This window comes from Gavia stellata, chromosome 29 (genome assembly GCF_030936135.1).
Source record: "Gavia stellata isolate bGavSte3 chromosome 29, bGavSte3.hap2, whole genome shotgun sequence".
Classification (NCBI taxonomy): domain Eukaryota; kingdom Metazoa; phylum Chordata; class Aves; order Gaviiformes; family Gaviidae; genus Gavia; species Gavia stellata.
Genome location: NC_082622.1, coordinates 597217 through 613744, shown reverse-complemented (window position 1 = coordinate 613744; position 16528 = coordinate 597217). Strand labels below are relative to the sequence as shown.

The following is a 16528-nucleotide window of genomic DNA, read 5'->3' as shown; positions in this document are numbered from 1 at the left end:
TAGCCCGGGACACCCCTTACCTCTGGTAATGACCCCCTCCAGGCGGATGACGTTGGAGTGATCGAACTGGCCCATGGTGCACGCCTCTGCCAGGAAAGAGCGCTGTTGCTTCTCCGAGCACCCTGCCCGCAGGGTCTGGATCGCCACCGGCAGCTCTCGCTTGCTGGGCAGCTTCAGGCATCCCCGGCAGATTTCTCCAAACTCCCCTGTGCAGCAGAGAGATGAGTTAAACAGCATCCATGGCAGGAAGTCCCTCGCAGCCCACTGCTCAGCACCGCGCCTTCCCAGAGAACCCCTGCAATCGCATTCACGCCACTCCTTTGTGTGCTGTCACAGATCCCTCTGCCATTTCCAGACTGTGAAAGAATAAGCTACCTGCTAGCTGACTTCACAGCTTCCTCACAGCTTTTGGTATTGTTGGGTAAGGGCAATGTTTTACTGAGCTGCTGCAATGCACTATAAAGAGAGGTTTTATACATCTATATATATATATATATATACACACACACACACGCTACAAAGCAAACAGCAGCAGTCCTCTTCTGGGAAGTCAGCTTCCCTTTAGGGGATATTTTCTTTGCTTTGGGACCATAAAGTGCATTTCTGTAGCACAAGTGATGTGTCTTGCTATGTAGACAAGCAAGACTTCCCCATCATTAATCAGAGGATTTGCCAATCCACAAACTCAGAAACATGCGGAGCCCTGCACGGCTGCAAGTTTCCCCTGCAAAGTCTGTTTTACCATATTCCCCCACCTTTGCTGAACACACAACCTTCACACAAATTTAGCATCAGCATGTGATACTAAAAATGTGTGATAATGCAATGCAATTTCTTCTTCCTCTTCCTACACCTCTCAGCCATTCTCTCCATGCTCTGCTCAAGTGCATATTGTGCTTTTTCCCATGAGAAGAACATTAACCCTCAGCCACCGAGTTCATGCTCCCTGAGCCTGGCCCATTCTGCTTCCCAGCTCGGCACATGCCGGCTCTGCTTCTCATGGAACAGAGCACGGCAGGGCCAGGAGGGTTTCTGCAGTCTTCGAGACAGAGCATCCCACTCTGCACAGCCACGCGCTTGGCAACAGGAGCTACCAAATTCGTAACATAAAAGGCCAATATTGCCTTTACAGCAAAACACGTGCAGCTATGAAAAGCTTTACTGATTTGAAAGCCAGGTACTTGTTAGGTCAGCAGTGAGACAAATGCACTCCCAAATTCCTTATATTTAAATGTCTTCCTGACTAATTTTTCTTGATGTTTCAAACACCAATTTGCTTCAGAAAGGTATGTGGGATTAGTCTCAGCTGCTCCACTCAGCAGCTACAAAGATAACCTCCTCTTCTCCTCAGTGTCCTCTTCCCTCCAACACTGTCCTTTAAGCTGGTGGGCAAGCCCTTCCCTCTTCCCTTCCTCCACCTCTTCTTTTTCTGCAGCTGAATTTATCTTTAGGAAAAGAAATGAAAAAGAATAATCATGTTTTCCATGTTCTGGCACACATTAGCGATTAAGGCTCTAGGGTCCAGTGAGAGGATTTTAATTTGCTTTTAAGTTTTAGGCAGTGAAGTTGATGAAAATCAATAAATCATTAGATTCACATATTTATAAATAGTTTTGATGCTGCTGTCAAACTGCCCAGATGCAGATAATTGCTGACGCTTTCTGGTCCATGCCTCACTCGGTTGGCTGTACTTAGTGCCTCAGAAAAACAAACAGGAATGTGAAATCAAGCTCCCGAACAAAATACCCACCAGCCCCCACTCCCATCTCCCTGCTACAAGCATGTACCCCCCTGAGACAAGAGCAAGAGCAAAGGTCTGTGGCGCTGACGGTGCCGGAGGACGAGGAGCTGCCTTGGGAGCCACTGGCAAAGTGGGCAGAGCCCGCGGGCAGCAGCGGGAGGGCCGGCACGCACCCATGGCACTGCGGGTCAGGCAGGACTGCAGCAGCAACGTCACGGCACTACCATGGCCCTGCGTGCCGGGGGCAAGAGGGGAGTGCTCTGGCCGGGCACAAGCACAGCCTGCGGCAAAGCCACCTCCCCGCGGCACGGCCACCACCCCGGTGCCCGCCGCAGAGGGGCCGGCGAGGAGAAACTTGCCTGTCCCAATGATCCTCTCAATTTTAATACTAGCGTTATCCAGCTCTTTGGCAAAGAGATGCACAGCCTGCATGGGATCTTCGCAAGTGTCAGGGTCGATGTAGGTCCTCCTGGTTGGTATTTTAACTGCAGGAAAGCAAGAAATGCACAAAGGGCACGTGAGAAAGGCTCGGCAGAGCTTCTGCCCGCCTGTCCCGGGAAACGCTGTCCCAGGTTATCTGCCTCCAGGTCTGCTGGCAGGATTAACTTGCCACCTTTTTATAAGCAAAGCAAAAGACTCAACTTTAAGGTTGCTAGGAAATTTCATGTGGGATTAAATGAACCTAATCACTCTGCTCCACTGCCACAACCCCTGGGTCAAAGGAGAGCAGCTCCTTCACTCTAGTGCAGCCCCCGCCCGGACTGAGCCTATCTGCCACCCGTGCTAATCCTCAAGTATCCAAATCATCTCAGTTCCCAAGACCTCTAGGAGAGATAATTATAATAACGAACAACAGCCATGTTCCAGGTCCCCTCGATTAGCAGCATGGGCAGCAAAATACCTCCCACAGGCGCCTACCATCTGCTGCGTGGTGAGCAACCCTGCTGGGGAGCACGTCCAGGAGAACCGCGCGGAACGAGGCTGACCCAATTAGAGGAGCCGCTGCAAAGCTCCGGAGGGGAAACAGCCACCAGCTTGCTGGGGCTTCCTCAAAACCCTCATTCACATTTCCTGAAAACAAACAGCCGAAACAATGGCTGAAGGACATCAGCTCTGCCCATCGCGGAGCCCCTGCTAGAGCGCTGCCGCGTCTCCTCCTCTCCCTGGGCAAGGCAAGGAAAGGAGGATGATGGATATTTTGCATGAGCTGCCTGGCCCGTCCAGGACGAGCGCATGGGCAAACAGCAGAGCCCTGCTGCCCCTGGGAAGGGGTCACAGCACACAAGGCTTCCCTTCCACCTCAGCTCCATTCACCTTCCCAAGACCAAGCAGCTGCTGCGCTGCCCTCGCCCTGCACAGAAACCCTTCGGCAAACTCCCAAGGGCAGCTCAGCAGCAAGAGACCCTTCAAAGTCAGGTGAAATGGCCAAGCTGCGTCCCAGAAGCATGTAGGCTCTGCTGCTTCTGAAATGCTTCAGGGAGCAGAAGAGCATGTATGCGCTTCATGGGCATATGCCAGGAATCAAATAAACTCATCAATCCTGACATCCGAATTTCCTTTGACAACTGTTGTCCGTAAAATTATTGCTGCTCAATAATCAAGAGTAGCCCCAGAAAACAAAGCTGTATTCTCATGTAGCCGTTTGTGAAAAGCTGATGGAATAATTCATACGCCCCTGAAAGCATCCCCATTTCCTTCGGCATGGCAGTGACCTGTGTGCGGGAAGGATGGACACTAGCTTATGAAGCTGTCAAGCCCTCTGTCCCCAGAGAGCCTCGCTGCACTGAGCCCCTGCTCTGGGATAATGTGAGATGACAACACTTCAAAAGCATGGATTCAGGGCTGTTTTGTTGGGAGTTTGGTTAATAATAGCAATAAATACAGGCATCCCCACACAGTCGTACCGGCCACAGTGGCCAGGCTTCACTTACAATGGAAGTACAGCTCCTCATCCCCGTCCTGGCTGGCTTTGCTGTACCCACACTGTCTGCAACGAGAATGAAGATGCACACCATTATCTGGGCAGCAGCCTCTCACTGGATATAAAAGCCTCAAGTTACAGTGCTCAGGAACCGGGTCCAGCCCCATGGCGCAAGGAGCCAGCAGGCAGCTCAACCCAGCTCCCACGCTTACAGCCAGCGCTGCCCCGTGCTCCCGAGAGCCCCTGCTGTGGGGGCTTCGCTTTGGTCCTCCTCCCCTGCCCCAGCCCCAAACCTCCTTGGTCTCTGCCCCAGCTCAGCCGCAGCTCCGCTCACCTCCTCCAGACCATCACGCCAATCACCATGGACACCAGCACCGTCAGCCCCGCGATGGCCACCACCGCGATGATGAGGACGGGGTTCTGCTCGCTGGAGGCCACCGTCACTGCGGGAGGGAAGCAGAGCCAGTTGGCAACACACCCTGGAGCAGGTCCAAGGCATGGGGCAGTCCCGGGCGCTGCTCCCAATGCCAGCCTGCATCCTCCAGCAAGGCTGTGGGACAATTCACCCGCAGCGCCAGGCTACTTTTCACCACCCTCACAGCAATTCACATGCTGGTTCAGTTTTAAAAGCTCGAGCTGGTAGATCAGACCAATGTGCAGGGCAGTGCTGCAGGTGTGGATGGAGCAACCCCAGCACTGCCACACTGGGCTCCTTTTTTTGTTAATCAGTGTTGAGGAAAGGCTCCTATTTATCGGAGGGACATATTAAAATTTATGGCTTACAAATAGTTTTCCTTCATCACATTAATCCCTTCCCTTCCTGCTTCTGCAAACAGGGGTATTAGAAAGCTACATTCTATATAAAATTTTTATTGACTTCAATTCATTCTGAAAATGTCTTCTGTGTGGCAAATGGATGCAATTTAAAGCCCTGTTAAACACAATCTGTGAGAGTCGTACTGAGCCAGCCATCTCAGGGCTTTCATTTCTAGCCAGGGTGGGTTATTAAGCTGAAGCCCTACCACCTCTCCAAGCCCTCTTTTAGTCAGTGAAATAAGATGCTTCCGGACTATAGTTCTGAATGGAAACTGTGAAAAGGAAAAGCCCCAGCAAATAACACTGATGCTGGCTGACCTTATTCAGCCAAGCAGCTAACAAGCCAAGTGCCTCATGAGCCAGGATGGCAGCAGGGGTAAGCAGTCATCTCCTATCTGGGGCACGCATCCAAGGCCAGCTGGATCTCCAGGCTGGTCTTGCCTCCTCTGCTGCAGCCCGTGCAGCCGGCCACCCCATCTCTGCAGTGCCCACCGTGGGCTGCACAGCTTCGCAGACCCAGGCAGGACCGTGCCCTCGGCAGTTACGCCAGCAGGGACCAACACTCACTCCCTTCTAGCACCTGTTTGGTGTCCCCACAAAAGGGACCTGGTGAGATCCGTTCCAGCACCAACATCATGCCAAGGCAAAACAACCCCCGGTCACTCTGGCTCTCATAAGCACTTTCTGGGGCAATCTCAAAGAGCAGAGACTCTGTCCCCAGCCTCTACACCAGAAAGGAGCCAGAGAGTGGCTGCCCTCACTGATGCTGCACTGAGAAGAGTGAGGACAGACACCTCCAGGACCGGCAGGCCAGCAGGAGCAACCTTGTTAAAATCAAATAGGAAAGTGCAATGAAAAGCAAGTCCTGGGAAGTACCTGCTATTAGACTGGGAGCAGCAGCAGCAGCGGAACAGATGCTGCTCCACAAAACCAAGAGCATCTGCGGCAGGAGCAGTGAGCAGCAGCATCCCCACAACTCAGCTCAAAGCGCCTCATGTCTGCAGGTGCATGTGTAAGAGACGATGAGCCTTGCCAACACTTACGCTCTGCCAGCGTCTCCACTTCAATACTAGGGCTGTAGTTTCCGTAGTCCGGTGAGGAAGATGCCCGAATTTGGAAAATATAGAGGGTGCCAGGCTTCAGGTTATTGACCGTCACGGCCGTTGACGTGGTTTTCACAGTTGAGTAACTTTGATCTCTCTGATCCTGTGAAATAATGAGATACCCAAGATCTAGCTGGACTGACAGCTGCGCCACGGAGCAGGCACAGCACAGCTGTATCTTCGCCTCGCCTCTGGGTCCCATCCGGGCAGTCTATCTAAACATAAAACTTCAACAGAAGGAATATATTTACTAGATGTCTCATTAATAGAAATTACACGGAAAGGTCACATGAAATGGCAGATGGAGCCAGACGATGCGCTATGAAGACAGGCGGAGGATGGGGCAGTGGGGAGCAGCTGTGTCACCCCGCATGGCTCCTTTCCTCCCACCTGCCCCTGTGCTGGGGCTTGGCTGCTAGCACCATCCAGCCCCTTCCCGCTCCCCTGCTACAGGGGGGGTAAATATGCACGTATTAGCACACGCTGAGTAATCAAAGCTGGCAGGTGGGCTTGCCAACAGTCCTGGTCCCGGGGATTTTATTCACTTGGCCAGCGATCTACAGATACCTCTGCTTTGACAAAGGGAGAGCGTGACGGGCAGCCCCCCTCCTGCAGCCGCTGCTGGAGGCTGCGAAGGCCGGGTGGGCTCTGCCCAGCCAGGCAGCCGGTGGGACCGCTGGGCAACTTGCGCCGCTTTCACGCGCCAGAGCAGCAGAGCCCCGTGCCTCTGCTTCCCGTGGTTTGCAGAGCAAAACAAGCCCCAGCCCTCCCGCCAGCTCCTGCAAAGCTTCCCGTGCTTCTGTGCAGCTGCCGTCAGAGACCGTTTTCTCAGCTGTGTCGAGTACTTCCAAACAAGTTCCCCAGTGACAAGATGAGGCCCATGCCACTGCAGTCCCAGACTGGGGTTATCTGAGGCTACTTTCCACCGGGAGCAGGGCCGGGCCGTGTCCCGCTGCCTCAGCGTCTGCCTCTCTCGGGTCCCACACGTGTGTACTGCACCCTTGTCGCGCCAGGGACCAGCCCCAACAAGCATCCCAGCCCTGTGATCTGGCACGGGCACAGGCAGCAGCCGTTCATTGTGCCACTCGCAGGGCCGGGGACATCACTGTGAAATGTATTTTCCATTTGATACCCTTTTCTCCTTGAATATCCAAAGTTAAAGTACAGCTTTAAAAGCAAAGATTAGGAACTAAGTTTATTTTCATGTCAGCATCAAAAGCCTCATTTCAGTGAATAATTGCTAAACTATACTTTGAATTCCCTACCCAAGCAGGACGTTTCCTCATTTCACATACCCTGAGTATCTTGTTGCTGCAGCCCATTTGCACAGGAATTACCATCTCAGGCTTCAGCATTCACCCTCACCCGCAGATTCCTCCTTTCAAATCTATCAGATGCTGGAAATCACATTAATATGAATCAGCTTCAAGGTAGCTTGTTTCTAAATACAGAACACCAACATGTCACCTGCACAGCTTGCTTGACATGTAATCAGTTTCATAACGAGCCTGAGCACACGCAGATAAGGTAATTTGCAGAACTGTGTCATAAACTGCATTTATTTTGATTTAGAGTATTGTCCCTGCCCACCTGTATTTCTTCTAAAATTCTCAACCCACCACACCGTCAAATAACAGCTTTTTTAAAAATAAGAGACTGTCAGAAAAATGTCTGCTTGTGTCCCCTCCTGTGTGGAAGACCACTCACAGCTCACCGAAGTCATGGGCTTGGTGGCCCTCAGTCCTAACGCTTTCCCAGAGAGCAGGGTATGAATCAGGTGTCATCTCGTCAAAGATTTACAAACCCAGTACCGTTTAAGCAGTCCCTGCCTAGCTGGCTAATGGCAAGCACCCAAACCCCAAATTTCTAATGTCCTTATAAAAAGCCATCCAATGCATTAAAAAAAAAAAAGAAAGAATGAATGAAAATTATTAGCTTTACTTTTTCTCCTAGGGAGTTGTCAACATTAGGACTGGATGAAATCTTGCTGCACAGATGGTGGGAAAAAACCCACTAATTAACATAAACTCTACAAATAATCCAAATTTCCTAAAACTTGCATAAGCAGATTGCATAACACTGTTGGAGAAGAAAAGACCTTATTGGCCCCCATTTGAAGCACTCCTCTTACTTTCAGGCACCAGTAAAATCTTCACAATAGCATTGTCTGCAGACACGCACTCCCTCCCTTTCCCACCGCTCAACCTTCACGCGGCAGCTGGTTGACTGCGACCGGGAGCGGCGGCACACGCAGCACCGCACTCCCGAGGGGCAGACCTGGCAAGGCAAAGCCCCCGGGAGTCGGCCAGGGAGGCCCAGGGCACGGCCAAGAGCCGGAGCCAGTCCCCAGAGCCTACCTTCTCATAGTACTTGATCTCGTACTCTGTGCCGTTGGCTGTCAGGAAGCCTGGCTCCTGCCATGACAAGGAGACGCTCTTCTGCTCAACTTTATCCATGCGGATGTCGGTGACAGGAGTCGGCGCTGAAAAAGCAGAGGAAAGCAGCGGGTGTCCGCGGTGCTGCCGGGGGCAGAGCATCCCCCTCTGCGCTGGCAGCACGCTCTGTGCCCTCCCCGCAGCCAGCAGCACCCAAAGTCCCCCACACCACCCCAGAACAGCCGGACAGGCCTGGGGCAGAGCCCCGGGACATGGCCAGTGACACTGCACGCCACCACGGTTTGGTTACTTCGGTTCTGAACAGCCAAGTAAGTGCAACCAGGAGATCACACATTACAGGGAATTTTATCTCTATCCTTATATTCATCTCAACTGCGACTCCCATGTCAGCACAAACGTGTTCAGTGGTGGTTACTTCATTTCTGCTTCTGCCCTGTGACGCCACAGTAAAACCTATAACAATCTAAACAGCTGAAGAGCATGCTGCTTCTGCAGATACCAGTTCCCTCTCTCTGAATCAGGACTGAAATAGGGCAAACTCCAAGCTGGTGATCATCCAATGGGAGAATATGATGGTAAAAATACAACAGCTTTGTAATCTGTGGGCAGCTAGTAACACTCTGACCGAAAACAAGAAAAAAATCTGAAAGGGACCTCTCTCTGCCCATGGTGCTGAGGAGGGGTCTGAGCATCGGCTAACATCCAGTGCTCTGAACCTGCTAATGATTTCTGGCAAATGCAAAATACAATCTTTGAGGAGGGCTTGTAGGACGTACCAAGGCTTCTCCAGCCGCCTCCAGCCGCGCTGGCACAAGCTCTGCCCCACACCACCCCAGACAGATGGGAAGACGGGAGAGCTGCCGGCCCAACCCGCTGCTGAGCGCACAGCCTGTGCCCCAGGAGCTGGCTGTTTGTTTCTAGTTAGCACATGCTCCATGCTGAATCTTCCTCCCTGGCATGTGTGCTCCCGTTTAGTTCATCTTGCTATGCAAGATGCACTTGCCAAGTATTCCCATTTTAACCAGGTTTGGCTCCAGCACGCAGCAGGCAGCTCACGGTTACAGCTATCTGCAGGCTCTCTGCCTGATGCTGATGCCTTTGCTGTTTACGGCAACAGAGGCTCTGCCTGCCCTACCCTGCTGCGCTCGTCTCCATCTTCCCAGAGCCTCCTGCACGCCGTCTCCTCCTCTGACCACCTTCTCCTGCCTTCAAGCTGCTGAGCTGCGCTCCATGCCCGTACAGCTCCTGCAGCTGACAGGCAGTGGCACTGCCTGCACCGGGCTCCCTGCCTGCAGGCAGCATCCCAGCAGCTCTTCCAAAAGCCTCTGCCTCCCGCACCAGCAGAAAGCCAGCTGGACCTGCCAGACTGCCTGCAGCATCTCAGGAGCCAGCCAAGGACGCAGCATCCCCACACTGCCCAGAGCAAGGCAGCAGCAGCTCAGACACGATGATCTGCCCATGGCCAGGGCATTCACCAGCAAAAGCAGGGAGGAAGGGGCTGCTTGGGACATGCTAGGACATCGGTGTCTTTGCTGCAAAGGTGCTATTCAAGAAAGACACTAAATATTTTAGTAGGGAGAACAAACTTTGTACATGGTACCTTGATAAAAGCTTCTATTTGAGCCCCTCATTCTGCTTTGGATTGACTAGAGAGAAAATTAGGATTGATTAGAAAACCCGACCTTTCCGGTGGCCAAACACACGAAGTAAGGTCTTCACAGCTCTCCTGGGGCTGTGCCACAAGTTGTCATGGTTGGGGGGCAGATAGCCTCCTCCCTGGATGCGGAGGGAATGGGGAATGGCAAAAGAACCTCACGTAACTGTGGCTCTGGGCTGCCCAGCCTGCACTCAGCAGCCACGAGCCTGGCTGTGTCTGGATGGCACAGTCCTAGCACAAGGAAGGGTGGTCCCCAGAACACCCCAGAAAGCACCAAGGGCCAGGCACACCAGGCTCAAGGGGCTGCAGTCACCGATTCACCCATTTACACCAGTGGCCCTGCAGCAGGCACAGGGAAAGCTGCGTGGGGAAATTGGCTGTTTCTCACTTGTCCTGCCTCTCCATCAAATCAGGACGTTTGCTGGACCCTGACTATCCCACAGAGACGCCTGTGGAGAGGAACAAGTCCCTGGAAAGTAAACTTAAGTACCTGTGAAATTTTGTATTTATTACTCAGTTCATTAATCTTTGCTGAAGAAAAAAGTCCTCCTGATGTTTTATTCATGATGATTTGCTCCCTGATTCCAAGTCCATTCGGTTTGTGCTGAAAGAGCGAGAGGACCCAAAGGGCAGCTGGGAGCCCCGGTGCTCGTGGGAGCTCACACCCCCTGCACACAGCTCCCTCTGCTGCAATCTGGCTGCATGTCATTTGATGTTTTTAAAAAGGATTCTCTGAGTAAATGGCCCCAGAGCTGACCTTGAAGGAGATATCCAATTGTCCACGTGTAAGGAAGGGGGAGACAGTTCACCTTGGCGCGCGAAGCAAGGCAGAAAGGTCCACCAGGCCAAGCAGGACACGACCCCCTGGGGTGGCTGCACCACGAACCCGTGGCACAAACACGTGCCGAGGTCTGCCTCTTTCTTGGGGATCAAGATAAAAGGTAGGACTATAGAGATCTTCACGGGCGCCCATGCAGCGAACCTCTCCTGCTCACATCAGACTGCCAAACACTTCACAGCTTTCCAACCTCCCACATTTTTTGCCAACATTTTTTGCACAAGGGGAGGTCTGCGACTCCTCCAGCATGGCAATCCCATGGTGCACGTGGTGCTGCCATCCTCCGCACACCAGGCTGCATGACAGCGCATGGGAAACGGCCAGCCACAGCAGCACCCATGCGCAGCAAAGGTTCCCCTCCTCTGCCAGAGACCTTCAACCCCGCCAATACCGTCAGGAAGCCCCGTGCCCTCTTGTGGCACTTCAAACAGCAATAATGACTATGATTGCATTTGCACCAGTTTGGCGCGCTTTTGCTCCAAACCTTGCAAATTGCTCCTTACTCCCACTTCACAGAGCCAGGTTTAGGCTGGCACAGACTGTAGTATGGCATTTGCTGTTGGGACAGAGTGGTGAGAATGGTTTTCATATGCAAGAGGTATTTCAATAAGATGAAAAAAAAAAGATACATATTCTCGACTTCCTTCATCAGTCTCGCAAACACACACTGACCCACAAGTACCAACAGGAAGGCACATGGGCATGCTCACAGCTCTCATTGCTGGAACAGTGGGGTAATCCCCACCATGACCGTGTGGCCTCTGCATGAGTGCACGTCACTGCATGTTTTACGAAATGACAAGTGATACAGGCAGGCGGCTGAGGCCAGCCTGATGCTTAACTTGGGTTTTGCTCCTGTAAACTAAGTTAAGTGCTCCTTGCTGTTTTACGATTCCCATGAATAAAATATCACACAGATGCCCTCTTGTATCTCTGAATCTAGCAAACGGACTGAAGAAACCTGAACAAGTGGTCCTGACTGTTAATGAAGTCATGAGGAAAAATCACACTCGCTTAGTGATGGGCTGTAGAGCAGAACCCATGGTACATGCCAGAAAAGCAGGCTCTGGCCTCAAACATGTTTAAAAGGGATTAAAGAAAATCACACAGACTATAAAGCATTTCACACTGTGAAAAAAATGTGTTTCCCATCAATATTTTAAGCTTCCCTAACATTGCCACTATTCTGAAAAAGCAAAGATTAAATTATTCACCACTCTGCCTGATTTTATAAACTCCATTCCATTGTATGTGGGTTTACTCCTCTTAATTAACCAGTGTACCAGCAGAAAAGGCATAAAACTAGGTGTGGGCACCATGACCCTCCACTGAATGACCTGCTGCATCCAAAATCCAAAGGGGTTAGGGATGGACAACAGCAAGTAATTAAAGATAGAGTTGAACCAAGAGTGCCTGCAAGTCATGCAGCGGGAAGAGCCTCTTTGGTGCCCGGCCCCAGCTCCTGCACCCAGCCGTCTCCAGGAACGTGCTCCCCACACCTTTTCAGACCCGGGGCAGCCGAGCAAACACAGCAAGCAAGAGCAGACCACAACCTGTCCATCATGCTGTCTGCTGCTCCCCGCATGGGGTGAGTGGCAATCGGATGGACAGAACGTGCCGTCGCCCTCAAACACCTCTGCCACCCTGCACCACGGCACTGCTCATGCTGGGGAGAGCTAGCCTCTCCCCTCCGCCACCAGCTATTAACACCCCAACACAGAAAACGCGCTGAGCACTGTCACAGGCAGCTCCTGCCCCAGGGTCTTTCTTCCCAAACCAGAGAAGCGGCCTCATCAGTTACCACGCAGCTCTTCCAGGTCCGGTTCTCGCCACGTGGAGGGCAAAGCCCCCACAGGCGTGTGCCCTCGCCCCAGCATCAGCTCGTCCTGTGGCCCCCCGGGCTGGGGCTGGGCTGGTGCTGCTGTACCAGCAACCAACAGGCGCAGAGAAGTCTACTTCAGAGGACCTAAGTCAGCACAAACCACTCTCCACAGTCTGAGAAAGGAGAATGCATTTCGGCACTGGCTGCATTATTAATCTGCAACAGATTTAAAAGCCCTTTAAGATAGGAGCCGATCGCTGCCAGGAATATAAATGACATTGTCCCAGAGCGTACATTTACATAGCTAATGCAGTTCTACTCCTGCAGGTAAACAGCTCCGTTCGCTCCACAAACACTTTTATTTAGTCCCATGCTGGGGCCAGATTAGAAAAAACACAGTATTAATTTTGCCTCCTGCAGACTAAACAGCATCTTTTCTTTTCCCCTGCAAATACAGTGAACAACCGCTAATTCCCTCTTGTGACTGCTGAAGGGGAAGGGCAGTGCAGAAGCTGCACTCAGGGCTATATTTAGAGGAGCAGGGATCTGACAGCTAAATAGGGTCTTGTTTCTTTGTTTAATTTTTCCTCTGAATCTGCATATCTGCAGCCAGAGCTTCCCTGCTGCTGCAAATGACTTCCCCGAGACCATCCACCAAGGAAGTCACCACTGCTTCAGGCATCCCTGAAGTCTCCCTTTCTCCTGATCTCTGGCCCCATCCAACACTTCTGTGACGGGCTTTAATGATGAGGGGCTCCAGGGCTTAGGTCTCACTGGACACGGCACGTTCCACAGAGCGGCTCTGCAAGACGTCCAAGCCAGCCATGGCTCCACGTCCTGCCTGCACCGCTGCCTGCTTGCACCGGGTCCCCTCCCGTGCGGGTCCCCTCCTTGCAGCGGGGGGGCTCTGGCGTGAGCTGGACTGAGACGCTGCCTCCCCAGGAGATGACCTTCTCCCCCTCCTTGCCAACAGGCGCAGGTTAATCGTCACTGTCACTTCTTGCCCACAGTGCCAAAGTGAGAGGAACTGGGCTACCTGGGCACCTGCAGACAGAGCAGGTCCAGCCCGGCACTGCCCCCGGGAGCAGACACCTTCAGCAGCAAAAAATGTAAGCGTTTCAAGAAACTTCCTGAGCCTCAGCTGCTCAGCTAATTCTGAGCCACCATCTGCATCCGGAGACTTGACAGCTCAACAAGAGACATTGATTTTGAACAGATTACAAGATTAATTATGCCATATTCTTTATGCGTATTTCGGTTCCTTCAGGAGTATGCAGTGTTGAGTGAGGGGTTGAGATTCCCACTTACACAGAAGAAAAGCTGTATTAAACAGACGAACGGCTAAGGCATGGGCTGCTATCACGGACTTGTTGCTTCACTCCCTACAGAGGACGGGGCGCTTGCTGCCCTTACCCGGCCTCTTGTCCCCAGCTCAGACCTGAAGCTCCAGGAGAGGAGGCAGCTCCTGAGCACCAGTCCCCCCGCCCTCTGCCCAACACCAGGCGGGAGCCTCTGGAAGAACAGCTCGTTATTAGACCTCGTTAAGCTCACGCCTCCCTAGCTTGTACGCTGGCTCAGGAATAGCCTGAGCTCAGGAGACAGAAGATCTTCCCAGAGCTAAATCCATCCTTGAACAGCAAAGATCCTAATGAGGAATGACACCTCCACCAAAGAGCAGTCTGCTGCACAGCATCCACCCAACAGATTCACAGAAATTATTGTATGAGGGAAGAGAAAGCAACAACAGGCACAAAAAACATTTGATCAAGTGGTGGGAAAATTGTTTATAACAAGATCAAAGTTTAATCTCTTCAGATGAAATTGTTGGCCAATTCCTGCCACGAGGTATGTGAGGATCATCTGTCTCCATTAACTGTGGCTTGGCAAAGGGTTTTCATGCAAATTAATAACGTAACCGCAGAGGAATAGATGGGGACACAACAAGCCATAGCTGATTTCCCCTAGGCACAGCTAACAACTGAGGAGGGATGAAACCCCTCCAGCCGGCCAGGGGCCCCGTGCATGCAGGCAGGCTGGATGCTTGCTCCCCTTCACGTAAGGGAATAGAAACGCGAAACGTGAAGTGGAAAGGGGCACTTAAGAGTAAGAAATTGTGCCACAGACCGGCACAGAAGAGAGATAAAATCAATCTTTGTGTTTCCAAAGGATAGCCAATATTTGAATTACCTATTTTAAGGAGGGTTTTTTGTGAATGGGCTGAAAATGTTGTTTCTTTGAAGGTGCTTTTGTGTGATCTGTAAATCCAAACTCCAGCCAGATCACAGAGCAGACTCGTCCCGTGGGAGGAGCCCAGACTGTCACCATGTTCACTGACACCCAGCTGCAAGCCAGCACAGCACAGTAGGAGACAATGGGGCCATGGGCTCCTCCAGCACAGCCAGCTCCTTGCCTCCCTGTGGCACCAACTGAAACCCCCTTGGGAGTGTTGCAGGCCGGTCTCCATCTCCTCCTCCTGCCTGTGCTGCTTGCTGTCACTGAGCACCACATCTGTGCCACCGGAGCAAACCAAGAGGAATCAGGCACTGCCACGGTGTCAGGCAGGCAGAGTCCGAGGGCGGTGCCCACGCTACCTCCAGACCCCGCGTCCTCCCATCGATGAAGCCACAGAACTGGCCGCTGAGCAGACCCATAGACCCCAGAGGTGACACGCAAGTGTAAGACAGCGCGGGTAGCAGTTTTCTTGGTGCAATGGGGGCGAGGCACCACCCGCCTTCAGCGGTCACCTGTGCTACACGGCAGCCGTACCTGCGAGGCCTGTGGAGATGTTGACCTCGGCGTACTGCTGCCCCGACAGCGGGCTGACGCCTGAGACACCGTTGACAGCTGCCACACGGATGGTGTAGTTGACATGAGGCAGCAGGTTCACCAGGGTGACAGTCCGGTCCACGAGCCCCGTCTGCTGCGGCACAAAGCCCACGCTGCTGCCACACTGCTCACAGCGGCCCCGCAGAGCTGCCGGGCACCGGCCGCACCACAGGCTGTAGGTCAGGTCACTCCGGCCACCCGCGTCGGCGGGGGCACTCCACTCCAGGACCAGCGACGACTGCCGCAGGCTGTAGACCAGGTTCCTCGGGGCAGAGGGTGGACCTGGAAGCAGAAGAGCATCTGTGCACCGGGACAGCTGGGCGCTGCCTGGGGAAAAGGGAAAACCTACGGGTCCTCTGGGAGCAGCAACACAGGCACCGGTGGTGGAGCAATAGAGCATGGTCTCACACAGTCACAGCACGTGGCAATGCAAGGGGACACAGATGCACTGATGCATGCAGCACAGTGGGGACACCGGACAGAGGATCCCCGCTGGAGGGACATGTTATATACAGCAAGCTGCAGCTCACACAGCGCCCGAGGGGTGCACAGCCAGACCCGGTGCCTCCCTGGGGTTTGGCTGCAAGGGGCCCAGGAGCCCTGCCACTGGTCAGACACTGCCCAGCCACACTTGCTCGCCGGCAAAGCAGGAGGGTTTCTCATCACTGTGCAGGCAGCTCTATGGCATCCATCACTGGAGTAGCTGGGGTCCAATCCAATTAACTAGAGGCCATTTAATTAAAATCTGTGAACTATATTGACTAAATGACTGTGCCCGAGTTTTACCGGGGAGCATGCAAGCCCAACTGCATGTCTGTCTCATCAGACAGCAGCCTCAGCCTGCGAGCTCTGTGGCATAGGGACAGCCCCTCCATCCCCTCCCCACCGCAGCAGTACCCTAGTGCAGACAGGACCTCCCAGGGACACCTGTGCCCAGGCGCAGCTCCCACGGGCTAGCAGGGGGACAGCCTCGGACAACCTCCCGGGCCCCCGCTCGGCTCTGTGCCGCAGGACAGATGCAACGTCTGGATCCCCATATCCTCACTTTACAAAGAGACAGCATTTCAGCGAGACATACGTGTGCAGGAGGCAGATGGTGGGTCTGACGGGGACCTGGAGTAGTTCTTCTGGCACGAACAGAACGTGGAGGCTTCCTCATGCGTGAAGCTGTGCTCAGGGCAAGGAGAGCAGAAAGGGAGACGGAGAGAAAGCTTGTAAAATCCAGGAAGGCAAGCTGAAAAGACAGAGAGAGGGAATTATGGGAAGAACACCACAAGATGAATGAGGTATATGTCCGATGACCGCATTTTCCCATTTCCTGGGACATCCTTTGCCTGCCACTGGCCAGCAGATCTCACTTCCCAAGCTACCTTTCCTGAGCACCTGCATGATCCTGGCACCAAGAGAG

At 53.0% G+C, this 16528-nt stretch overlaps 1 protein-coding gene across 3 annotated transcripts in view; it reads right to left on the bottom strand.

The window, feature by feature from the left end:
* The window catches only part of EPHA10 (EPH receptor A10), a 40664-nt gene that overhangs the window by 4394 nt on the left and 19742 nt on the right, over positions 1-16528 (bottom strand). Inside the window, exons 4-11 of one of the 3 annotated variants that reach the window (XM_059830703.1) lie at positions 16199-16354; positions 15061-15402; positions 7939-8063; positions 5522-5684; positions 3997-4105; positions 3673-3728; positions 2101-2226; positions 21-206 (exon numbers count right to left, since the gene is read on the bottom strand). In XM_059830703.1, the coding sequence (XP_059686686.1) occupies positions 21-206; positions 2101-2226; positions 3673-3728; positions 3997-4105; positions 5522-5684; positions 7939-8063; positions 15061-15402; positions 16199-16354 (1263 nt within the window). Of the gene's footprint in view, positions 1-20; positions 207-2100; positions 2227-3668; positions 3729-3996; positions 4106-5506; positions 5685-7938; positions 8064-15060; positions 15403-16198; positions 16355-16528 lie in introns of all 3 variants that reach the window. The other 2 variants (XM_059830705.1, XM_059830704.1) reach the window with 2 other exon arrangements.